The following is a 26,824-nucleotide window of genomic DNA, read 5'->3' on the forward strand; positions in this document are numbered from 1 at the left end:
AACATACATTGCATGTCCAAAAAACTGTGGACACCCGTAGTTTTTACTGAATTCAACTGCATTAAGGTGTTCAGCTGCACAGGTGTTCCCAAGTGTGGGCTAAAGAGATATGAAGCCCCTCAGAATTGAGCTTGTGGAGCTTGTGGAGCAAGGTCCTTCCAGCACCTTTAGGAGGAGCTGAAGTCATTCAACATCCTGATCTTCATTATGCTCTTGTGGCTGAATGCAATCCTATCCTCACTACAATGTTCCAGCTTTGAATGGAAAGCCTTCATGGAAGAGTAAAGGCTGTTACTTTGATTGATTGATGTACCGTTGATGTCTCTTGTGGAACCAATGTAGACATTTGCTTTTATTTTCGCTGTACAACAATGCTAATATCTACTAGCACCCCTATGAGATTCTAGTAGTATGTTAGCGCTAAGCTAATGGCGATGTGCGATGTGCACATGCCGTTCTAGATAAACACAGATTCCGATGGTGGATCCATTGATATACACTGTTAAAAGTATAAGTTCCTTGAGGAATTGTGAGGAACTGTGGAGGAACCTCCTATGGTGCTTTGAGGAACCTTCAGAGAACCTTTTTCTTTGAAAAACCTTTTCTTAAAGGTTCCTCCACAGTTTTAAATTGAAGAACCCCTAATTAGAGCACCATAAAACTTATATCCACCGCCTTCCAAAGAAGAGGACCTGCATCTGTGGTTTTGTGAAGGGAAACCCAACACCAGAACATCCTTACCCAGAGAAATGTCTCGGTTCTGAAGCTGTGGTGGAGCGGCTAAAGCGGCTAATGTCTTCCCTGACAGCCTCAAACCCACCCGACACATCTGGAGCTTCACCAGAGCTTCATAAGCGAGTTCCTCTCCACAAAATGCACGGTTAACACAGCTAAACGCTCATAGTTAGCAGGGAGCTGTCGATCCTTAGCAACTTCAGGAGCATACTGCTGCCTTCAGGATTCGTTTTTGGAGACCTTCATCACTACACCGCCTTCTGAGACGGCGTGGACAGCAAGACATCCAAGCATCAACTGCTTTGTAGAGTTCCTGGGACATCCAAAGCAAACTTGGCTGACACTGTAGGCTCGGGAATATCACCTTATGATCATGAAAGACAATCACGTCTGCTGTGTCCAAACGTTTGTCTGGTCCCTTTTTTGTACGGAGACTTCCTCTAGGGTGGTCCTGCGAGGGGACGGAGAGGAGCAGGTAAAAAACTGGAAGGCAGGTGCGCTCGCACGCTCTCGCTCGCGCACTCACACACACTCTCGCACAGATGTCCCGCATGCCGATGCCTTTGATGACCCTATTCCATCCCATGCTTGAGTGATGTCAGCGGGGCTGCAGAGAGATTCCTTTCCTCTCAGGCAGCTTGGCAGGATGTGTAAAGAAAGGCCGAAAGACAACACCGAGATTAGGCTGCTTTTGTCACGGTTCTGTGGCAGACTTTAAAGGCCTTGGCTCCGGGCCCATCTAGCAGATTCTATTTTTTTTCCCCCTCCCTCTCTTCTTCTTCTTCTCTTTCTTTCTCTCTCTCTGTTCCTGCATCCTTCCCTCCCTTTTCTGTAAGCAAGGTAAACATTTAAGGGGAACTGCTACTGCTCATTACTGAGAGAGAGAGAGAGAGAGTGGGAGTGGGAGTGTGTGCGAGTGAGGGGGGTTGTTTTTACTTTTTCTGCTCTTTCAAACGGCGGCTTTGTCGAGGAATGGACTATTGTGAGCGTCTGAAAGAAGAGGTAGAAACGCAAACAGAGGGCTCATTCTTTGAAAGGAACAAGCAGGTATTCCCAGGTGTTGCCTTCACAGACGCATAGAGTTTCCGTTTCACTACGTCTAAATGAAGACGCTCTCTCATCAGCGCCCGGCCAGCCGCCCCATTAAAATACATAACAAAGAACATAGAGGAGAAGGTTATTAAAAAAAATAAATAAATAATACATTAGTAAAATGCTTGCAATATTACAGACGAGTTAGAACCCGGCCCGGATATCTATATAATAGTGGTGAATTAAGGTGGATAGAACCATTAGCTGGGTCAGAAATGTAAGAAATGCTGCCTATTCAGACTGGATTCTGAGGCAGGAAGGAACCCAGTCGTCAATCTTTTATAATTAGGGTAGTAATTAGTGCTAGTAGTAGCCTTCTAATTTATTGTGCAAACATGCTAATGGCAACACAGCTAAACACTCAGCGCTTGCTATATTTAGCAGGGAGCTGTCGATCCTTAGCAGGGTCAGGCCGTACTGCTGCCTTCGTGATTCGGTTACAGTGACCTTCATCACTACACCTACGCCTTCAGTAGTTTTAAACGCATTTGTCAAGTTGTGCTACCCATCGATAAAGCCTGCAGAGCTAGCAGTTCTGTGAAAAAAAAAAAAAAAAAAAAAAAAAAAAAAAAATGATGATGATATGACACTACCCTAACAGCCTTTTGAAATAGGCTCAACATCAACAAAACAATTTAACGGTTGCAAACAAATATGATGGAAAAGCTAAACCTTTTAAAAATAAAAAATATATAAAAATATATAACCAAAAATGGTTCCACTAAGTTCCACACAAGTTAAAGAACATCTTACTACTGTATATGGTATCTTTTCCTAAGAGTGTAGTGGAAAGCCTCTAGCAGGGAACTTTATACTGTATACAGTCACTTTATACATTTTGGGAAAGTAAATAAAGTCTGAAATATTTCATCTACACTATATGGACAAATGTATTGGGACACCTGATCATTCATCATTCTGAAATTCATCAGTATTAAAAAGACTTCATCCTGCTTTTGTTGGATTAACTGTCTACACTGTCCAGGAAAGGCTTTCCACTAAAATGCAAAATAATGCTAGCTTGTTTGGTCTGATTTTGGTTTGGGTACAGCTTTTTGATTTGAACCTAAATCTCACCCTGATCCACATCCCTGCCCATGAACCAGATATTCTCAGTAATATAACCATCCATAGATAATCCATGTCCAACTATGACCCAAAAAAACCAAACAAACATATCACCCACACACCAAAAGAGTTTCTCATCATTTTATTGGCAACGATAAAATGATTTTAAATGTTTCAACGTGAAAACAAATAAACATTTCTTAAACATTAAAAGAGGCCAGACTGTACAAGATTGTCCATACAAAGATAACTAATTACTAACTTTCTGTATTTTCTTTTTTTTTTTTTTAAAACAGCACATATAAATATCTTACACTTGGTATATGCTACATAGCTTACATTGCAGCTACAGAACAGAAAAACAAAACATTAACTGATTTTCTCTTTTTTTGGTTCAAAACATGGATGTAATGCCCAATTTAAGGGAAAAAAACAACATACTGCTAGCCAATAAATTAACTACACGTACAAGATGTCCACTTTGGGCTACCTACTAAAATGATACGGACCATCGTCCTCGAAGTTCTCACAACTGAAAACAAATATGTGGGCTAAGTGCATTCCTATGGATGCTAAGCTTTGCAGTCTGTTCAGCACTTACCCATTACTGTGACCATTCGGGTAAACACAGGTTGAGGGGGAGGAGAGAAAAAAAAAAGAAAGCTGGGCCAGGATTGTTTTCACACGTTGTAGTGAAGAAAGATCTTGTGTTTCAACATCATTTGGAAGCTCTAGTTTAAAGTTAAAACTCCAACTCAATCTTAAAGGCCTGCTGTTGCTTGAGCAGTCAAAGGCATTTTACACAGTTTCCATATAGTGGTCATGATAATAATAATAATAATAATAATAATATGTCCATAGGCAAAATACAAAACACAAAAACAGACAGTCTTATGCAAAAGTTCAGGCAACCTTGGCAATTTTTTTTCTTCATTTTTTTTAAATTAAGAATGAGTAAAAACAGCCTATGTAGACTACAGTCTCTCTGTCTTTCATAACATTAAAAACAATATCATAACATATTCAGTGTGGGCTGTGCAAATGGTTGGGCACCTTACAAAATCAGGACTTAGAACAACCCCCCCCCCTCCACCACCACCACCCACCTGGCAGAAATCACAGCTTGACAATGTTTTGATAGGAACATACCCTTAAAGCATGGTAGATCTACCCCCATGCTTCACAGTTGGCAAGGTGTTCTTTTCATGAAACAGTTACTTTTTTCTCTAAGTGTACCTTTGTTGATTGTGGATATGCCCCCCCCCCCTCTTGACTCATCTAAACATTAAGGCAGATTCTTGGTAGGCATTTAAGGGGCTTGGATTTGCCTTTCTTACCTGCATATGAAACGTTTTCATGGTCTTCCAGATCTTCCATGCCTTTCACAGTTCTGCTGAACTGCTATTTCTGAATAACATTCTGTTAATGTTAAGGTCAATGATGTACTTTTTTATGTTTCTGTTATGAAAGACAGAGTAACTGCATTAGTTCTATTTTTTAAATAAATGTGATTAGCTACAGAAGCTGTGTTTAATAATTGTCAATGCCAGGAAAATGACAAAATCTGCCATTTGGTCAAGGGTGCCAAAATTTTGCATAAGACTGTATATATATATTTATTTATTTTTTTTTTTTTCCTTTATACATAAAGAAAAGGGCCACCTGAGCAAAAGCAGGGATTTGTGACTGTTGTATCTCAGAACATTTGAATATTCCTTTTTCTAAACTTCACCAAAAACAAAACATCACCAAAATATGCTTTTCATGAATGTAGCGAGGTCACTATCTGGACAATAAGCACTTCTGTTTTCTTTCTTTCCAGTCAAGTGGAAGAGAGATATACTTGAGTACACTGCTAGGTTTGAAAATGACGTGAAATTATACAACAACTTGTGTACGGAAGATGACAGTCCCACTGATGTATATTCAAGCAGACAAAAAAAAACAACAAACAAACAAACAAACTGCTTACGATGTTTGCAAGAACAACATGTACATATAGGTCCTCATGCAATCATCTAGCTTTAGAAGACTTACTGGTGTCCAAGGAAATCTGATTTGTAAGGTAGAGTCAGTGAAAACTCCTGTATACCTGCAAACACCTACACAAGCAGGTAATTCTGATTAGCGTGCAGTAATACAAAAAAATATTTCACTGAAATTTGGTGCTAATGAAAATGGATCCTTTTTGGCCCCATCTACAAACTTAGTGAGCATTAAAGCTGACTAAATCACGAGGTGGTGGTTGGTGCAGCTACAAAAAAAACAAAAACAAAAAGGCAAAGCTTGATGCCTCTCACAATGCCTCGCGAGAAGAAGAGACAGTACATTCACTTTATTCGTTTACTGTGTGCATATGTGGATCGTCCAAAAATGTATTACCCCTTTTACCCCGTGTTCTTCAGTTCTTGCTCCACCACGCTCATGTTTTGTCCATGTACTCCTTTCGCCTCATGCCTCATTTCCACCGCGTGGTAGAGTCATTCTGATATCCAGTACGGAAGACAGTTTAGTGTGAAGCAGCTTGGCATTCATGTTCTCCAGGCAGTAGACCGTAGAGACGTGTAACAGTCCCGCAGCGTGGTCCAAGCGCTTATTTTGGCTCAACGTTCGTCTCTTCTCGCATCCTAGCGATGCAAAAAGAGAAGCTACGACTGGCGGGATGAACCCAAGAGTAGACTGGCCATTAGCCTGAGGCTAACATTGGTAGTGGATGTGTTGGTGCTGATGAACTTTGCCGTCCACGTGCGAGTGGGTGTGCGTGTGGATGTCCGTAAAGATCTTTGGGTACACTTTGGGGGCGCCCTGGGCCAGGAGGAGCTGCTGTTGCTGCTGCTGCTGGGTCAGGTACTCCTCGTAGCTCATGGAGGCCATGCAGTCCTTGTCGATCCCCTGCAGCGGCCGCTCTCTCTGAGCCTGCCGCTGGCCGTTGGGGAGAGCCTGAGCTGAGACCATGGCTCCAGAGGAACAGTGCTTCTTAGACTGGCAGAACCACAGCAGGATGGTGCCCAGGATGAAGACCACTCCGGCTGGGATGCCGATGATCACAGGCCAGGGCAGACCAGGGGAGGACACGGCAGGGATCGGGGAGAAGTGCGGTTTGTTGTCTGAAATGGAAGACATGCAGTTCTAGTGTACATATAGGACATTAAACAAATTCAGTTTTTTTAAATGTAAGAGTTCCTAAACGGATCTCGGCTTGTGGATGGTGTGGGGGGGTCCCTGAGGACTGGTTTGAGAACCACTACTATTTAGACTTGAGGAAGGGTCATTAAGCTCTCTTGTGTCCACCTCATGAATTTCTCTTTATCCATTTTTGGTGAGCTGAACTGTGTTTTGACAAAACTGGGCTTGACGTTCCTGTTCCTGGCCTCCCTCTAGCTTTTCACACTTTGAGCCACCCCTAAAATACCTTTTCTGCATTTCTGGACAAGCTGAGAGATACAGAAAGATCACTGAAAGAGGCATGTGGACTGAGATGGTAGAGTAATATTACCAGGTTTAACACTAATATGACTAATATGAGTTAATATGAGTTACGCAGCACTACGGAGTTACAGAATTGGCGCAGTTAGCAGTGTGCTGAGCCTGAAGTGGGAATAGATGCTATTTTCACTATTAAGACTCATTTATCTGTTTTTGCAGACGGACGGAATAGTACCGCTGGAAACATGGGGCAGTGTAGCCAATAGTTCAAATGAGACACGACTACTGCCATATTAACACACCGAAAAAAAAACCCCCACTTACACCTGGAATTTTTTACACTGTTCTTTTAGCCTTTCACACCACTGCTGTTTTTACCGTTTTTGTATGAAGCACATTATCAAGACCTCCACTATTGCCATGTTTTTGATGTCTGAGTTTAAGGGTAAAGGTCATTCGGGTAGCAAAAAGACACAAGGCGATACTGACCTGGCAGCACAGTCAGAAAGGCACTGCGGAAGCTGTAGCCCATGGTGTTGGCCCCCAGGCATATGTACATTCCAGCGTCTTCCTCCTTGGCTCGGGTGATGAGCAGCTTGTTCAGGTAGGAGCCGTCTGGCCGAGACCACACCTCTCCGGTGGGCAGCACGACAAAGTGGTGGTCTCCCACCTCGATGGTGGAGTTGTATTTGCCCTCGTCTCCTGGTTCTACTCTCTTGAGCCACTGTATAACGGGCTTGACGTCGCTGCGCACCTTGCACTGGAAGGACGTGGTGCCACCGTAGTCTACCGTGGTGTTTACGGGATGGGTACCCGTCAGGATGGGCTTGGAGTTTGTGCGTTCTGGAGAAAAAAATAAAAAAGAGAGAGTCAGAATAACTACATATGAAATTGATGTTCATGAACACAGAGATAGGGAATTTCTGAACTGAAAATAATACCTAATTATTGATTACCCAATCAATTTTTTGGCCTTTTAAAACAAGTTTCCTTTTTCCACTTTTCATAGATGAAGTGCAGTGAGCATAATACAGGTTAAAATCTGGACTAATGATGGATTATTAAATAATATTATGAATATTATTATTATTAATTATATTTTGCATGGATTATATTATTTAGCAGTTCTTATCCAAAGTGCTTCACAAGTGTAGGTGTATAATACTGTGTTAGAATCCTGCTTAGTGGCTCACCAAATTGTTTTGCATTGGCTCAATATCATATCCTGCCTTACACTAGAGAAAACACTAGAGAAAATAGTTTGTAGATCAGATAATATGATTTATAAGATATGAGAATCTTTTATGACATAAGGTCTGATATCATGATACTACTACTTACAGCTACTCACTATAAGTAACTGGACAAGCTATTAATTGCTTTTATTATTATTATTATAAGTATATATGCACACACATTTTTTACCTTTTATTGTTATATTAATATTGTTTGTTTATTTATTTGCTATTTATACTTTACTTTTGTTTTGTATCTTGCATTTAAAATATCATTTTTGCCTATTACTGCTGTCACTCCAGCTGGAATAGATGGGTTGGGTTTGGGTTGGGGCTTTAGGTTAATGTACTACACTGATGGAACTGCCATGCTCTCAAACTTTATTATAAGTCTGCATAAATTCAATAAAAAGATTTTGAGGGAAAAAAAGGAATCTTGCCCAAGCACTCTTACTGACATAGCAAAGGAGTTCCTGGCTGGACAGAGAATTGAACCTCTGATTGGTGGTGTTATCCACGTCGCTCGATTTATGTTGAGCACCAGTTCTACAGTGCGTGCTGGCTAAAAATGAACGTTTGCAATTACTGTCTGTACTTCCAATATCGGCCCGATAAGAACAGGTCAATTTTTTCATTCATCTGTGAACCATTCACCAGCTCCCACTCTCAGATAGAATAATTGGACTGTCAGATGTTTTAACCTTGGACATTTTTTATTCTACATGTAACTTGGCTAATCTCGGGTAAGAGAGAAGTACCACGTTTGGCTCGAGCTAGAGCGAGTGTGTTTCACCTCCCCCTTGTTCAGCCTATGGGTTTGTAGAAACATGTGTTTGTAAAGTCAGCAAGCACAGCTGGGATATAATCTACAGCAGATGGCAAATGAGATGGACAGAATCTTTCTTTCAGCCCTCTACTGAACTTACAACCAAACAGTAACCCTGTCACACCGCTGCACACTGAACCAGCCTAACTGCTCTACAGTCACAGGGAAGATGCTGGTCAAGCTTTGATAAAGCAGTAGCTGAATCTTTCTTCATCTTCAACTTCTATACCATGACAAATTAATGGATATGGTTCTATTCAACAGCTAGCACTGTATACAAATCTTTCCCCTAAGATGCAAATCTCTCTATAATTTTTTTTAATTTATTTATTTTTTATGTGTCAGCTGAGTGATGTTCGCTACAAAGAAAAGGTTTATTGAAAAATTGCTGGCAGAGTAAAACTGAAATTTAACGAAGGAAGCTTGCCAATTAATGGGACGTGTGTTAAGCAATGTTCTATTTATTACCGACATTTCTGTCTAAAGAAAAGTGTCCTACATGTATATTATTAAACACTGTAGATCGTGAAACAGTATTCCTCAGAGCATAAGTAGCTGAAATAAGTAATCTCAACGGATTAATAGCTTTACTTTCCCTGGATTTCACTAATATGTCCAGGCCAGTTTTAGCAGTTTTCTCATTTTCTATAAGTTTCCATGCCTGGAAAAGTCCTTTATGTTTTACCACTTAAAACATAAAGTTATTATTAGTTCATTTAGATTATTTCGATTAAATAAGGATACATAGTAGACTCGCTGTATATATTTATCAGCAACCAAACGGCTTTTAGTGTACTATAAACTTCGATTCCCAACATCAAGTATTATACTATAACCAATCTAGTGCAAAGGTTTCTTAAAATATGAACTTTTCTAAACATTTTGGAACACAATTTCTATTCATTTAGTTTTAACATTTGTTATGTCACTTTTTTTTGTCATATTGAACTTATTTTCCCAAATTATTCCCCAGTGTGTTCAATTGTGTGTTTTCTGTGAAGAATATGTGCTTAAAAACTCAAAATTTCCAGGTTTTCCAGATTTTCCAGGATGCGTAGGGACCCTATGTAACCAATTTCAACAAGCCTTAACTCAACATCCAATGCACGACTCATGTTCTAAGAAGAAAACTGTAAATTAGTTCTTAAAAATGATAAAACAGTGCCTGACATTTCTGCCTTGTCTTCATCTTTAACATCTAAACACACAGACGGAGGTCAGGGGTGCAGAAGTGCATGAACCAGTCGATGTAGAACGTACTGAATGCTGAATGCAATTCATTATGCAACTATGTCATTAATCAAACGTCATCTTCTAAGGGTTAAAAATGAGAAAACAACCTGTTCTGAACTCACTCAGGTCTTCAGAAAGCCCTTTGATCCACGGCCAAACGAACAAATGGAAAGCAGATACGAATACAAGCTCCACATTAACCAGACACCTTCTCCCTGCTCAGATCTATTACCCTGACGCACCGGCTCTCCACACATTCCGAGACGTGTACATGTGGAAAAGAGGCTCATGACTCACGGATGACTTCCACTTTGTAGGTGGCGTTGATCTCCCCAGCACGGTTGGACACGTGGCAGGTGTATTTGCCGCTGTGCTCTGGGGTGAGGTTCTTCAGGCTGAGGGTCCACTTCTTCTTGCGGCCTTCGCCCACCTCCTCGGGCGTGAGAGGCCTGCTGTCCTTCAGCCAGACGATGTCGGGCCTGGGGTTGCCGCTGGCCGTGCACTTCAGCCTGACCGAACTGCCCACGGGTCGAGCTATCACCCGCTTCCTCATCTTAGCCGGCTGCGTGAACCGGGGACGCACTACAGTGAAGGAAACAGAACGATATGATGATACTCCTTACATTTTTACATACACTCCCATTCAAAACTTAACGATATTGTCTATTTAGATATATTTTCTGTCAAGTTACCTGCTTTTATTACCACTTAAAACATAAAGGACTTTCATTATTAGATCATTTAGATTATTTAGATAAAATAAGGATACATAGTAGACTCACTTTATATATTTATCAGCAACCAAACGGCTTTTAGTGTACTATAAACTTCGATTTCCAACATCAACGATTATACTATAACCAATCTAGTGCAAAGGTTTCTTAAAATATGAACTTTTCTAAACATTTTAGAACACAATTTCTATTAATTTAGTTTTAACCTTTCTGTTGTCACTTTTTTTGTCACATTTAATTTATTTTCCCAAAATATTCCCCAATGTGTTCAATTGTGTGTTTTCTGTAAAGAATATGTGCTTATTTATAAGAAAATCAATGAAGCATGTAACTTGACCAGCTGTAAACAAAATTTTACATAAAACTGCACAGCGTTAACAAAGTGGCTATATCATAGGAGCGGGGGGGGGGGAGGGGTTCTAAACTTTAATTGACGTCAGTGTAAAAAGATCTTATATGAAGTTTTTTTCTAATTATGATGCAATGTAAAAAAAAACAACAACATTTAAAATGATGTCAAAATGTCAAAAACAGCAAAAATGGAGACAAACTATTGCTTGACAGCAACCATATATTTGTCAACGATATCAATACTAATCTTAGGAAGCACAAAATTCTATAACCAATCATTTCAGCTTTTTTTTTTATATATTTACATTTTATACTTCAGAACATTTAGTCAGAAAGGGTCAATATAATTGTTGTCTCTGATTAAAAAAAATGAGGGTTTTAAATATCAGCCGATATTATAGGCCAACCAATATATCGGCAGGGCCCTACTTTGAACTGTAAATAGAATTAAGTCTACTGATATAGACAAAAATAATTACATGCAGTTTTTTGTATCTTGCTCGTCACATCCAAAAAAAAAGGGAAACAAAGCTTAAACTAAACAATTGAAATGATACCCAACATTCCTCACACAGAGTGCCCAATGCCACTTCCACACAAACAGGCAGCTTTGGCAAACTTTGTGCTTTTGTAAGATTAGGGCAACAGAATGTGAACACTGGCCCAGTGTCATACTTTGTGCAGACACTGTATACATTTTCCACAACATTGGTATTGTTACAATGAAAACAAGCTACAGAAGGGCTGACGAGAAACCCTCGTGGAGGCCATTTCACTAAAGCAAAGCGCCACCACATGAGGGCAATTTGACAAAGCAAACAGCAGCTGCTCTGAAGTTTTACACCGCCCGATCCTCGCTGGCTGTTTAAACTCGCAGCGGAGTCCGAGCAAACAGCAGGAAAGAAAACACAATAGTGAACTCGGCCTGCCTCTCGCATCGGTGCTGCTGAGAGCCTGGTCCTGTCAGAGGAGCTTCAGGGCAAGCCAACACCTCACAGTGCAAAAATAAGCAGGGCAGGCCTTCGCTGACCACCGCAGAGATCTGCGGCGCTTGGAGGCCGCTAACAGTGCTGTCCTGATATCGAATCAGATGGCGGCCGTCAAAGGGGAATGGAATGCTTCCCCCCCTCGCACTACACTTAAATAGCCTGCTCTTTGGCTTGTCAAACGCAATTACCAAAGCAAACACTGGGGTCTATAGTCGGAGGAGCGTGTGATACCAGCACTGAGCAGAACAAGCAGGGCAGGGGAGCCACCGGCCAAAGAAGACTACAGGCCCCATTACCTGACCGTGTCCCTAGAGATCAAGCCACTTAAGACTTGCTTTTCTGACCAAAGTTTGATGGGAAACTAAAGAGGCTGAAATTTCATTTAGGTGACTCAGTGAAGGGCTCACTTTTCTCCATATGACCTGTTTGACGTATCCTTATGTTAGAGGTGTAATGATGTACAAAATTCTGAATTCCATTTAATATGATACAGAGATGTCTTAATACAACAGATTTATCAATGCAGCAAAAATAATGAGTGTCTGTCTCATCTCATCTCCAAAACGGCACCTTTACAAAAAAAGAAAAATAATATAGCAATAGAAGTGAATGGGAACATATTTTAATCATTTTGGTGCATTTCTATTGGTCTATTTGTTATACAATTTGGACACAATGTAAAGAACAGCTGGCCGAATCAAAAAGTGCCTAAATAAAAAAATAGAATTTTTCCCCAAGATAATGTTCCTTTTTAACATGTTAATATTAATATGATAATGTTTGCACACTGCCTACTAGGAGCACAACAAAGCACACACAAGTACTTACTTAATTAATTTATTGATAATACATATATGGCCTGAGGTCAAGATCTGATATGTATATTTTATAAATTAGTTCTCCAATAGAGACAAGAAGCCCCCAAATCGCCTAGAATCAGTGCTTAGTATTACTGAGTTATTAAATAACCAGTCATTTAAATGTGTCCACTGGCAAAACAGAAGCCCCTCACCCTTTGTGCTCACTTTACTATAATAGGTTGCACCCAGATGCCGGTTGTTGTTGTTGTTGTTTTTTTTTTGTTGTTTGTCACTGACTTACAGTAACTTACAGTAATGGCATCCACTTATTAGAAAGAAAACCATTAAAGAGTGCTAGTTTGGGAAAGAACAAACATCAATTAAAAACATGCAGGTAAAATTCAGGCTTTAAGCTAGATGCTTGGCAATATGATGATACTGCTGACTGACATTGTAATATCCTTCCTCTTCATGAGGACATCATGGATACAGGCCATAATTAAAGACACTAATCAACTGCATGTTGATACCAAAAAGAGACCATATTCATATTTAATTCATCACAGCAAGTAAATATCTACATACTGTTTATTAGTATCATTAGTATGCTTTTTTGTGCCACATTACCCACCTCTACTTGAGCTTACCTCCATTTTTTTATAGACAACCTAATGCCATATGGAAGTGGTTCTCAATGCTGGTCCTGGAGGCCTCCTGCCCTGCTTGTTTAGAGTTCCCTGCTCTAACATAGGCACTTCAGCTCAAAAGTGGCTTGTTAATTAGCTGATCAGTTGAATCTAAGGCAGGAAAAGCATTACACTGAGCAGGACATTGAGCCTCTAGGACCCATGTTGAGAAACGCTGTAGTACAGTGTTAGAAATCACACATACAATAAGTCGATTAGAGATAACTTAACGTTTGTGTGATGACTTACACAGTGCTAAATGGTGTCCATAAACAAGTACAATAGCCTCATAGGTCTTAATCATCAACAGAAAAAAAGCATGTATATATATATATATATATATATATATATATATATATATATATATATATATATATATAAACACATACATACATACACACTCACAAGCTTGCGTCGTGGCAGACGACTGCGAGCGGCTTATGGAAAAACTCTGGCAGATGCAGCTCAGAATTCCTCCGTCTTCCTGGGAAGCAATTAGGACTAACAGGACTGAAGCAGATCAAAGGCAGTTCTGAGAACTCCAGCACCTTACCTAGTTTTCCCGGCAGGTCAGCGGAGTACTCGGCATCTCCCGCTGCTCCAGCACCGTCCCTCCCTGAGCTGGAGTCGTCTGCGGAGAGAGGAGACAGGAAGAAAATGTAAGGCTTTGAAGCTTGCATATCAAAGCGGACCTTTGCATTTCAGTCATTCCCGCAAACATACATACATACATAAGCCTGGCTCAGGATCAGTCAGCGAGGACACATATGATACAGTAGCAGAGAGAGGCTGACACAACAGTCTGTGATTGGGTCTGATTTACAACTGCAGCGAGTGCCAAACTAGACAACGCAGCGCTGCATAAACTGTTTTGAGACGTACGATTTCTCTGGATTTAGGGTCCATATGGGCCAGATTCATAAACAAGGATTATCGGCCTGTTTTATCGCTTACAGTACTTTTCCTCTCATTCCCATCTGAACCCAACGTTAGAGGTTCAGACCTGAACACTGCTGTGCAAAAAAACACCACCTCAATGAAGCTTGCAGTAAATTCTCTGGTAAGAAGCTGGAATGGATGGAATTATCTTTTATATGATGTTTTCAGACACATTATATAATATTGCTACATAATGTGTTTTAAAAGGGTAATTTTCCATTTTCAATTTTTCAAATCTTTTGGATTAAGTGTCAAGCAAACAGCACAGCTGTAGCGCAGATTAGATTTCTTGGGAATCCGAGTACGAAGGTTTTACACCTAGTTCAGTTCAGATAATCCGATTAAAAGGCAAACCCAGACTGAACAAAGCTGAAATGTTGCTGCTTTGTTAGGAAACAAGACTAGAAAAGTGCATTTCCTGAAGACAATTCAGAGTTATTGTGGAGCATAAGCTACTTCCCAGGTGGTTGCTATGGTGTTACCGAGTGGTTGCGAATGCTGTTCAAAGTCGTTGCTATAGTATTGCTAGCTATATCACTGTCACACAAACACAGTGACTGTTGTCTCTGGTTCCACATTGACAATGTTTACCAGATAATTTACTTATTTATATCCGTCAATTATTTGCTGCTGTATTTGAACAAACAGCTTATTTTATTACAATCCATAGTTCTGACTTGCCATTGAGTTTCCTGCCCGAGTGAGGAATCAAACCCTAGTCTGGTACAGGGTAGGTGGTATTGTTAGCCCCTATGCTACTCCATTTTCCTTGCAACTGTAGGCAGGGAGTAAGCAAAACCAGACCCATTCCATGAACTTGTCACTTGTTGGTAAAGTGACATTGCATGAGTCACTCATCACAGGAGGTGGTCATCTTTTGCCAGCAGATACATACCAAGCTCTTTTTCACTCCCTCTTTTTCTCTCTCTTAAAAAAGGCCATGTGAATGAGCAATCGTTCAAGTCCAATGCAATGAAAGCAAAGAACATAAAGACCGTGATTACACTGCGTGCAGCTGAATGGTCTGAACAGAGCTCTATTCTGTGCGGGGCTTGCTCAGTTCCTAAGGGCGAGCTTTAAGAGGCGAGCTGGGAGGGACGGAGAGTTAAAAAGTGCGAGTGGAAATTCGGGGCCCTTCTGCTCCGGTTACACCACCCTCCCCCCTTCGTCCTCCTCCCCGTTCATCCGTTCAGCACATGACTGGCATTTTCAGAGCTGTCAGCTCTTTGAACCTGTCGGCAGGCCGGTTTGATCTGAGAGTGTACACAGTTTAACACTCCTGCAGGAGCGGCTCCAGCCCAGGCAGAGAAAAGAGCTGGCCGTCGGGGCTAACAGCTTTATTACTCCTCTGAAGAAGAAGAAGGGGGAAAAAAGCCCTGCTCTTCATCCTCTTCCTCGCCCCCTCCCCACCCCTTTCGCTGAGCCCCACCAAGCACAAGTCGCCGTTCACACAGCTCTTTTGTTCGCCTTTTTGGGGTTTTATACTCATTGGAACAATTATGCTGAAATTTTCATTGGACCACTAACAATGGATTCTGGCCTTGGCTGACGGACCTGCCCGAGGCGCGTAGTATGCATGTTTAGTATCATTCATAAAACGCCTCCTCAGGGCCAAAACAGCAGTTTGGGCCTTCAGTCAGATCGCGAGCCAATCTTTCAAAGTTGCAACAACATATATATTCTTGTGCAAGCTCATAAAACTCTGACGTGCCTCGTCGTGGTAAGGCATTAACAGTCTCCGAAACGAAACCTAGGCTTGATTCATGGAAAGTCAACAGGCGTGAGGGTCGTCAGGTTTCTAAACAAAACAAACTTCTGTTTCCCTTTCATTAGGGACACCGCAGCGCGCTACATTTCACACATCTACCGGGCCGGCCAGGCTCGCCCGTTCTGAGCCGGGGTCGGTGCAGTGGAGCTGTTTGGATAACCTCAGCGCATGTTTGCTTTCACATCTGCCATGGAGACGGCTAAAGAAGTCGGGCCTTGTTCCACGGGAAACCTGAATCCCGTGCCACGCCAACTCCTGCTTTTCTCCAGGACTGTGTCAGTCAAGATTTCTTTTTTTTTTTTTTTATGCTGACATGCTCCCCAGGTGGTGAGCTACAGAGCGGGTGCCCTCGTCTGCTAGCCAACCTGCCGTGCCAACAGCCCCAGCCTGGGGGTTTTGGCCAAGGCCAACAATCTATGTCCCGCCTAAAGTACGAAACGTCCAATTTGGCTGTGTGGAGCCTGTCAGGGGCTAGCAAAAAAAACCCTGGTGTCAAGGATTTATAACTCTCGCTCGCTCGGCCTGTGACCTCCAGCACCGGCTTAGGATCCAAATTATTACTTCAGTGATGCTGTTAAAGCCGTGTCCCTGCGCCCACCTTTGCTGGAACCCAAGCAAGGATTTCTGGTCAAAGCAATTAAGAAACAGCAGGGCAGTCCGAACTCAACATGATAATTACGCCATCATCTTTCCGTGTCTTGGTCAAGTCTGTGGTGAAAAACGAGGCCGAGTGTTTTGCAGGCCTTCCATATTTTAAGAGGCCGCGAGAGGAGAGGCGATATGGAGGCATTGGCTTTGCTTTGATTTAGTGAATCCCACCGTGTGGCTTATGGAAACCATTACCGATCCTGGTGCTACACAGCCTCGTATTAACAGCCAAGCTCTAAATGCTGAAAATTTATGACTCGTGGTCACGGCGGAGACATTACTACATTACTGACTACAGTCGTACCTGAGAATGAATAACCCTGAGAAGTTGACAGATTAACTGCCTGTCAAGCCTATTTTTGGTCAATTGCACAGACGTGTCTTTGAGATGCTTGCCTGTTTGAAGCTGGAGGGACATTACTTGTTTTAGCCCAATGAGAAATGACATTTCACGATGTGATAAAAGCGAACTAGCCCAACGATCAAGCTACACCTCAGTTCTTCAGTTTGCGGCAGACATCTCAAGGCCTTTCATATTTCAGTTCAACCTGACGCACTGACACAAGGTCACAACCTTCTCCTCTTGAACTCTGGGAATGACATGAACTTGAAACGGCATCCATGGAAAGAAATGAAGGAAGAAACTAGGAGAAAAAAAGAGGAGTTGTTCACTCCTCAGACTTGTTAAAGTGCTAATCCAATCCCAAGCCTCACAGGGAATTCTCAAAACAACCTTTCAATCGTTTCCTTTCAATGGTTACCTCAGTTTGACCTTAACTGCCTGGGACCAAAGCTGTGACTACTCACAAATGTAGACTGAAATGTGTAATAAAGCACCTACAGGGTTTCTGAAAGGTACATAGAGTTTCTGAGATCATTCCCCAGAGTTCCTTAAGAAACTCTATGACTCCCTTCTTCCATATTGGCTCTGAGGTAGGGTGATTACCTACAGTCCCTTGTGCTTTGGCACGATCCCTGACAGTCTGTCTCTATCCTCTGCATGATTCCATGCTCTGGCCGTGGAGCACAAGAGAGCTTTAGTAGGGCCTTATTTCCCCAAGCTGAGGACTGACCCTGCATTAAGTGTTTCCTTTTCTCTTTTAAGGATTACCGTCGCAGAGGGAGAAGATGATGACGCCGGCCTATGCCTTTTTCTGCCTCAGGCTTTTGTAAATCAACAATACCAGCAGGACTCATGCGAGGATTGGGAAAAGTTGGGGAGGACTTGGGCTGCCTCTCTTACAGGCATTCCAGTTGTTTTTAAAAGTACAGGTTTCTGAAGAAAGAAAAACATAAAATGACATTTTGCTGGGTGAATTAATTCAATTCTGAAATACTGCAGTTTTCTAAGCAGCAGAACTAAACACAACATAGTGGTGGATGAAGTGGAGAGAAATGAGTGAAATATGTTCCTCTATACTATGCATGTTGTGCGGAAGATCTTGTTATCTTTACTGCTTGACAGTAAATCCAGGGAATACACACATGGAATGCTAGCATGGCAAGTATTGGGATACCTTATTTTTTGTCTTTCAAAATCAAGGCTATTAAAAAAAATCCTGAGTTTACCCTGTGCTTGTTGGAGTAACTGTCTCTACTGTCCAGGGAAGAAGGCTTTCTACTAGATTTTGATCAATCCAGATAACACAGTTCAACTGCTCTACAGTCTAGCATTAGGCATGGTGCCGATATGTTCATGTTTATCTGCTCCAGAGAGTACTATTACATTGACAGTGCTTTTCTACAGGGACTAGACAAGCTGTGTGTGTGCATTTGCACATCTGTATCAGCAAAAATCATTTTGTTAAATCGTTGGAAACAGAAGCAACCAAGTTTTTTTCAAGTTGAGGACATCCAGGTTTACACAGGAAGGGGTGATATTATGGCTAAATAGAAGGGTTATTTGAAAGTTTTTGGAGTACACTTAATACATGTATGTAGTTCCACTGAAATAGATTCCTTGGGCCCTATAGCTTTAAGTTGAAAGACGACTGCTAAATCAGAAATCCTGAGAAATAGCAGATAAAAGTCTGCATTGCTGAAGCAGATACCAAGTATTAGTGGGGTATATAATGAATGGAGCGCAGTGCAACACTTCTAATCTCTTGAAAACAGAGAATCTTTGAGCAATGCTACTGAAGAACCTATTAAAAGGGTCTTCACTCTACCATCTCTTTTAAAAATGGTTCTTTTTGGGAAGCAAAATGGTTCTTCCATCGCTTAAAAGAACCCTTTGTCGCACCTCTATTATTAAGAGTGTATAGAACTCTTTGCCTGATTAGACGTAAAACCCAGCAAACTGTCTGAAAAGAGAAGGTCTTGCCTCACCTGGACGCCCAGTTAGTCTCTAATGAAATAAGAACTAATTGGGTAAGTGAAGACACGTTACATGTTAAAGATCCCGAACCTCTGAAGACGATTCCTATTCTTACTTTGCAAACATGGAAGAGCTAACTGAATGCACCATTTCTGACAATGTATGCATGTACATCTTTGAGTCAATCTTTAAGTCTATATGCATAAGCGTATAGTTAAGTTCTGAACCCTGGTACTGGCAGCAGTTTGATCACATGCCATCAGTGATAATTGTGGCCACCTGTGAGGGGATAAAGAGAAGCCTGAATGCGGATCCTACCCTCCCAGAAGCAGTGAGGAGGCATGGAGTTGGTAGACACTAACCGGCCCTTCCTTAACAAACCTCAAATACTCTGTGGGAGCTTTGTTCTGGTGCTTGAAGCCACAGAAGCACTAATATGAAGAATGAAACAATGGTCTCAAGTGTCTTTTTCAATGTTACCTCATATATCCAACCCATTCGGCCTGACTGAAGGCCAGAAAGGTCTGAAACTTCCAATTGCAATTGGGCCCACAGTCATGCTCTCATCGGTCCTTTCAGCAAATTATCACATCCGAATAAAGACGATCACATATGATGTCAGCATTTCACCATGCCGTCCAACCACAGCCTCAGACAGCACAGAAATGTTGCTGCTTTTTGACAGCCTCAGCTCTGATTAATGGAGAACCACATGCCGCTGCTCTAACAGCAGTGCTTAAGAAAGCAGCTATGTGTGATCACTAGGGGGCAATGCTGCCTGAGGAGGCCTCACCACACACTGGAAAGGCAAGACTGGATCAAATGTTACTGAAGGACGCATGAAGACCTCCTTTTATTCGGAGCTTCACTAAAACATTTGGGTTAGATTATGTCATTATGTCTTCACTTGACTCTCTTTGGCACCCTGATGTCCTGTTATCTTTCCCCTACTTTAAACAATCTTCTCTTTTCACATGTATCCATTACTAAATACAGTTAAAGACAGTTTTTAACAGCAAGTTCGGTGAACATGTGGAAATTGGGCAGTAAACGTCCACTTTGATATATTTTAGAGGTTTACGCTCCATGAGTTGAGGATCATGTTCTGCACATATCCGCAGTAAAAGTCCCCAATTGGTTCCCTCTTCGCAAGCCCTCGGCACGCAGCGGCAGTTGGAAAGCACATTTCCCTCATGCCTGCGTTTGGCGGCTGCTTTACATCATGTTCGCACTTCCTTTAAACGCGGCGCAAATATGAAGGCGAAGGAATTTCTTCAGGCGGTTATACACTGTATATGGGCCGCTGAACAAAAGCTATGAGGGCCCCAACTCCACAAGCTCGGTCAGTTTTTGTGTGGGACGGGTGGTGCGTGCACAGTAGGCCCACATGAAGTCAAACTGAAAGGTGAACTCACAAAAAGGGAGGGACAACTGCTTATAAAATGCTATTTTAATTGATTGGCATGTGTGTTCGGTCAGAAACCTGACCATGTGAAGAACTGTAGACACTGTAGGATAAAACTGATCATCGCATACAACCCCGTCACACACCACCCGAACACATTTCTTATGTTATTTAAGTGATTATGGCTCTCATGTCCGAACAAATATGGTTTTTCAAGGATGAACATTTCTTTCAAGTTGTGGATTTTTTTTTAGGTTTGCTCTTTTTGAAATTGTAAAAACTGCCAACATGGAAATGGCACCCGTTCCATAGAATAACTCAAATTTTGTTTTACAGAGTACTGTAAATTCACAGCATGACATACAGGGCTAAATACAGAGATTTTATTAGAATATTTTAATGTAAAAAAAAATTGACATAATAATTAGCCATGTAACATATAGCCACGTTTTGCTGTCATGCAATAGCAAAAATGACTCCTACAGGTCACCAAACCCACCCCAGCTCACTCTTGAAGTCTCCTTTTGAAACTTCAAGAATAGCTCGGCACTTAAATACTTCTGTGCCAAGCAAAGGTGGGGTCAACTGTTTTAACGCCTCCGTCGTCATGTCTGAAGACACTCAGAGAAACATATTTGGAGGGGTTCGGAGCTGGACCCTGTCCGCGTGCTTTCACTGACCCCTCCTCCCCTCTCCTTTACCCGCTTGTCCCAGCTGCCTGCCTGTAACTCTAGCAAACATCAAGGACAGGACGGAGCTTTACTGAATTAACATATCTCACATATTGATCGCACAGAGCTCCTTTGAAACGGACACCTCCTCCCCCGCTGCACTCTGAACTTGCGTCTGGTCCACCCAAATTGTTTAGGAATTAAAAAGGCTCCTCAAAAAGGAGCACGATTGGGTGCAGGTTACTTCTGGGGAAAAATAAATGCAGTTAAATGGACAGAGGTTTACTTGACAACAGGGTTGATTGATATGCAGAGATGTAAACCTCATCAATTCAGCATATACAGTGGCATGCAAAAGTTTGGGCACCCCTGGGCTAAGTAGCCGTTACTGTAAGTAGTTAAGCAAGAACTGTCACTCAATTTTCCTCTGATATTAGATAGTATTAGTTAGTAGCCTCCCCTATTACATCTAGTGCTACCGGCACTAGGAGGGTCAGGACTGACACATGCTTCCTCTGACACAAGCACGATAAGCCACTGCCTCTTTCTGAACTGCCGCCGATGCAAAGTCACCAGGCAACCAATGCACCTGGTGGAAATCGCCATGTACCCAGCTCGTGCCGGCCAGCAGCACAGTGAGGTGATGAGGAGAGAGAGCACCATCTACCCAGAAAGCAAGAGAGCAAGGCCAATTGTGCAAATTCGAACCAGCGACCCTCAGGTTATAAGGACAGCACCTTAGTCTGGTGGACCACTCGGGGCCTTCTAGAGATGACCAAGTCACAATATTTTAAGCAAGATAATATCCTGAAAATGACTAGAAACTAGAAAAAGAACCAAAAGTTTGGGCACCCTGCATGGTCAATACGTCATAAAAACCCAGATCAGTAAGTATCACAGCTTGCAAACCCTTTCCAAGTCTTTCCATTCTTGCTTGGGGAACTTTTGCACATTATTCCTGCAAAAGGCCGCCATGCATGCACTGCTCTTTTGAGATCTATTTACAGATGTTTGATGATGTTTAGGTTCATGGGATGTAAGGGATATGGCAAAAATGTCTCTTTCAGTTCTCTCAACGTTTTCCAAACATCCAGACTTAACGTGACCTCCACAGCTCCAGTTAACTGCCATCACTTAATTACATTACGAATCGAGGAAACGGCTACCTATCTTTAATGGTTGCTCACTGATTTTTGGAGTCAATAATTTGGAGATTTAAGTCAAAGTATTAATAAAACATTACGTCACACAGTATGTGTGTGTGTGTGGTGTGTTTGTGATTTCAGGCACTGGATCAGATTGATATATTATTTTTCTTCCACCTATGATATCTGATCCTGCATTTTCTGACGATATCAGCCAGTTATTGATACCTATAGATATCTCTAATATACAACTTTAATAAATATGCACTGAAAAGTGCATGTCTTGAGCTTAGAATTTGATACACGATTATGCAACATTTCAGAGTTCGCAAAGTATTTTCCAAGCTGTAATCAGATATCTGCTGATTAATGGAAATGAACTGCAGGAACTGCTTTCTTTGCTTTTTTTTTTGCACTGGTTGGTCATTTTTTAAGGAACATTGTGTGCCACTTTGTCAAACTGACCTATTCTGGAACATTCACAGACACAATTTAGACGTCCTTCACTAAATCTTCTTATTTCTGCTCATTTATGTTGCTGGAAACTACAGGTTCTGATGTTGGCAAGCACTAGATTGTGATTCATGGATTGTAGCAGGGGCTATTTTTTAGTACTTTGCAAGGAGCATGAGCTACTCCAAAAATCATCAGGTATCAACAGTAAATAAATTAATAAATAAATAAAGAAAATGTAACATTTATTTGAATTAAATTTGCACTTTTGGGTCACATTGTATTAAATGTTTAACAGAACAATAAGTGCCTGGCTTTATCTTAAAAGTAAACCTGGTGAAACTGGTAGTGTCCAGTCTATTCCATCAACACATGCTTTCATCGTTGCTCTGCCGAGGCATCTCTTCACCTCTGAGGATGACAGAAACAGTTGAGAGAAGGCTTGAGAGCTGGTGCCAATTCAAAGCAACCCACTTTCTGCCTGACAATCCAACACATGTCCAAAGTCTTACTCATTCTCCTGAATCATGCGTCCCCCCTCTCCCGCTGCTGGCACACTCATACTGTAAGTTCTTCAGAAGTCACACTTACTTAGATCGGACAGAACACAAAGTGGGAGGTTTTAAGACCACATCAAAGCACACCTTGGAAACCAGGGGAAATGTTGAATGCACTGGCTCCAGTCCAGCATAGTGCTAAATCTTAACTTACAAGTCTCGTTTTGTTAAAACACACTTCAGGAATTCTTTAAATAAACCATGTCATCGCGTTAGTTATGGACTGACCGCAATCAGAAAGTGCAAGGAAAACTATGTACTGCTCAATTCTGACTACAGCAATTATTCAACAGCCTCGCCAGGCTTCCTTTGCCATGTGCGAACACTCTCAGTTGAGTGTAAATGCAGGGCAGTTCTGGTGTTGCTGTAGACTTACTAGACTATACTATATCTAGACTAGTAATTAATATATATATTTTTTAAATAATTAATTTGTTCCAGTGCCTTTGAGATATATGTCTGATACATGTACATGAGCTCTGTTCTGATTGACTGCCCTGAACTGTGCCTCTTTCAGAAAGCAGTCCGGGATGAAACACTACTTATAACCTCAGTGGAAATGGGCAGACCTGAACTACTGTAGGTGGATATAACCCATGTATGTGCACAGGTTTTCTGAAAGCAGTAAATGTAAAACAGTACATTTTCAGTAAATCTGTAAGTAAAGTGCATGATTTACCTTTTTAAATCTGTATTTACAAGCTAACTCCATTTCGGTCATTATAAAAGGGAGGAAAACTTGGTTTGCCATGATCTGGGCCCTTTAAAATTGTAACTTAAATTAAAACAATTAAATTAAGACAAGCATTACTGTAGAAAAATATTATTAGGTCATCTGAAAAAAATTCATTTAAAAAAAAATTGTAAAGGCAGTTATCTAGGCAGTACACTTCATTTGTCCTTTATTGTTGGTGCTATACGGAGTCGCGCCTGTCGTGGTGTTAAATTGTGCATTCTGTTAATCAATGCTTAACTGTAAGGGGAGCAGTGTGGGGAAATTTCGCCCCTTAATATAGGGGAGTGTGTTAACTTTATATTAACTTCATATGCCCATATGCAGCATCTAGTGTATGTGACCTGGTCCTACCTATTTTTGAAAAAGGCAGTCAGTCTACTACTTATACCAGGATTGGCATCAGGCAGTTTATAGTTAGTGTGTCGGTCAAACCTCTCAGTTTGCCATCTGATCATAACATAGAAAGTCAACGCTGGCTTAGCATCAATCCGTGGGGTCTTTCAGACAGTAGCCATCATTCCAGTAGCTTTCTTTGCTGCCTGCTCTGCCTTTTTTATTGGAAGTCAATGTAAAAAAAAAAAGGCTATGTAATTTCTATTGGTTCATTCATGAAAAAAGACTCCCAGATTCAAATATAAAAACTATGGAAAATTCAAAGGAAGATTCAAAAGGAAAATGCCAACAAAAGGAAAAGCAAGCCTATATAGTACATTACAAATACATTTATTCAATCTAGTGTTTGAAACATTAATAATATATATATATATATATATATATATATATATATATATATATATATATAATTGAAAAAAAGAGTTTGGTGATAAGTTATATTACTCTATAGATAATGAGCTATATCAGAGCTTTTGCACTTTTTTCTTCTGAAACCAAGTTCTGAAACATTAGAGGAAGAGGCTGCTTGAGTAGTTTCCAGTCAGGGTGCAGGTAAATATCAGAACACACACACACACTTTCTCCTTCATTCTAATTCATGATCAAAGCCACCGCACCATTGGAGATTTTTCTAAAGGAACAAACACTGCAGCAAAAAAAAAAAAAAGAAAAAAGAAAAAAAGGAAAAGCAGTGCACTCCAGTAGCAGAGAGGAGCGCAAAACAAAGTTCTGCAAGACTTCAAAGCCATCCTGGCCGAGCCGAGGCTGCACCCTCTCCTCAAACACATCTGAACTAATTGGCGCATCTTTTCTCTCCGACCACACTCCACTTGTTTGCTTTCTTGCAGCTTGCGCCTCTCTGTAGCCAGGGCCCGATAATCAGTGGTCAGCCACACAAAGGACGCAGAAGCAGAATCGAAAAAGAAGAAGAAAAAAAAAAAAACAGCCCTAATGAGAGAGGATTCCTCCAGTGAGCCGGTCACCCACTGCAAGCGGAGAGAAAGCCATTATACGTCTTTAAAAGGGTGGAAACACGGGGTAGGTGTGGAGATGCGGGACTCAAAAGAGAGAGAGGCGCCACCCTCTGAGCCGGCCCCTAGTACCTCCTCAGGGAACAATGGAGGAACAAGCTTAATCCCGGCCAGCACATAATGAGCTATAAGCTTTCTTTTCAGCGCAAAAATGTTCTCCCTTCTTTGGCCGCTAATCAGGGACAAATACCCCTATGCTTTTCAGCCTCTGCAAAAAAAAAAAAATCTAATTCCTTTGCAGGTCCCCCTCATCCCCTGTCCCAAGGCCGAAGTGCCTGAGGTCCATGAGAATGGTCAGGCCCTCGTTTGAACGCATGGAAGCTTTAAGTTCAAGAGGGCCTATTGAGGTTTTGTCTCCTGGAGATGCAAGAGGTTGTTGCAACCATGCCTCTGGATCAATGAAGAAAGAGGAGGAATGGGAGGTTTCTAAGCTTATTTTCTGTCCTTTTCAGGCTACATCCAGCATATATCGATCTATACTGTTCATTCAAAGCCCCCATGCAAAAGAACTCAGCCTGAAGACTGAGCTGGCTGAAGGGGGTGGGATTTCAATACCAAAAAACAGGCTCTGTGTGCCTATCTCATCTGATCATGGCGGGAAGCCGAATGAAGTAAATCCGTTGACTCAAATAACATCTAATCGAGTCCAGGACAATATCTTGGTGGCATTTTTACATTTTTACATACACTTTAGGACATCCTCAGATCACAGCGTCAGGTTTTAAGCTAGAGATGGACCGATCAGTGTGTTTGGGGCCGACACAGATTGCCAACCGTCTTTCAGCTCGATTGACCCAAATGATGAGGGTGAGGCTGGATGCCACTTTAACCTTTCCAGGCAAACTTGGTAATAATGCATCAGCATACAGGGCTTTCATGCACTGTCCCTCAAGATGAAATGTACTTAATGTTTTACTTAATGTTGCTTATCTAGCGCTAAAACTCCTTGAATCTTTGAATCCTTGATATATGAGAGGGGCTAATATCTACCAGTATAACTAGGATGACATCTACCTGCTGAATAAGGAACATCCTGTAAGCTGCTGTAATCTTACAGCAATCAGGATCGGCTGATTCAGGAAGTTAGAGAAATATCGAGTATCTGCTGATCGAACAGTTGGGCTGAAAATAGGCCGATACACAGTCAAACGATTTTCAATCACTACATCAGACTTAACAGTTGCAGGTCTAGAAAGAACGTAATCATGTCTCAGTTTTTGTACATCCAGGAAAATGAGCAGTTTCAAACAATACAGCTTCAGGCCAAATGACTTCAGAGAATCCCAATTTCCTTCCTTTATCGCTAGAGATTTTATAGTTTCATGGCAAAATGAAAGACATCAACACACTACAATTACAATCACAGCTTTACTACTCTAAAACTTCTCTAGTCATTTTTAGACGATCCCTAACTCAATCTGGAATGAACAGGGCTAATCGTCCAGGACGAGGATGGGTAATAAGGTCCGGAGTCCAGCACAGTTTGCTGATTTCTACGAATTCTACCGATTACCTACGAAACCTGGCAATTAGGAAGTGAGTTGAATCAGGTGTGCTTGAGCAGGAAAAGCACAGAACTGTGCAGG

The 26,824-nt window shown here is 41.5% G+C and overlaps 1 protein-coding gene across 1 annotated transcript in view; it reads right to left on the reverse strand.

Moving 5' to 3' along the window:
- Nucleotides 1–3,050: 3,050 nt before the first annotated feature.
- Nucleotides 3,051–26,824, reverse strand: part of fgfrl1a (fibroblast growth factor receptor like 1a) — a 58,950-nt gene continuing 35,176 nt past the window's right edge. Inside the window, exons 4-7 of the mRNA XM_072663231.1 lie at nucleotides 13,729–13,806; nucleotides 9,913–10,197; nucleotides 6,811–7,164; nucleotides 3,051–6,002 (exon numbers count right to left, since the gene is read on the reverse strand). Of these exons, the coding sequence (XP_072519332.1) occupies nucleotides 5,593–6,002; nucleotides 6,811–7,164; nucleotides 9,913–10,197; nucleotides 13,729–13,806 (1,127 nt within the window). The 3' untranslated portion in view covers nucleotides 3,051–5,592. The remainder of the gene's footprint in view (nucleotides 6,003–6,810; nucleotides 7,165–9,912; nucleotides 10,198–13,728; nucleotides 13,807–26,824) is intronic.

The sequence above is a fragment of the Salminus brasiliensis genome, chromosome 19 (assembly GCF_030463535.1).
Source record: "Salminus brasiliensis chromosome 19, fSalBra1.hap2, whole genome shotgun sequence".
Classification (NCBI taxonomy): Eukaryota; Metazoa; Chordata; class Actinopteri; order Characiformes; family Bryconidae; genus Salminus; species Salminus brasiliensis.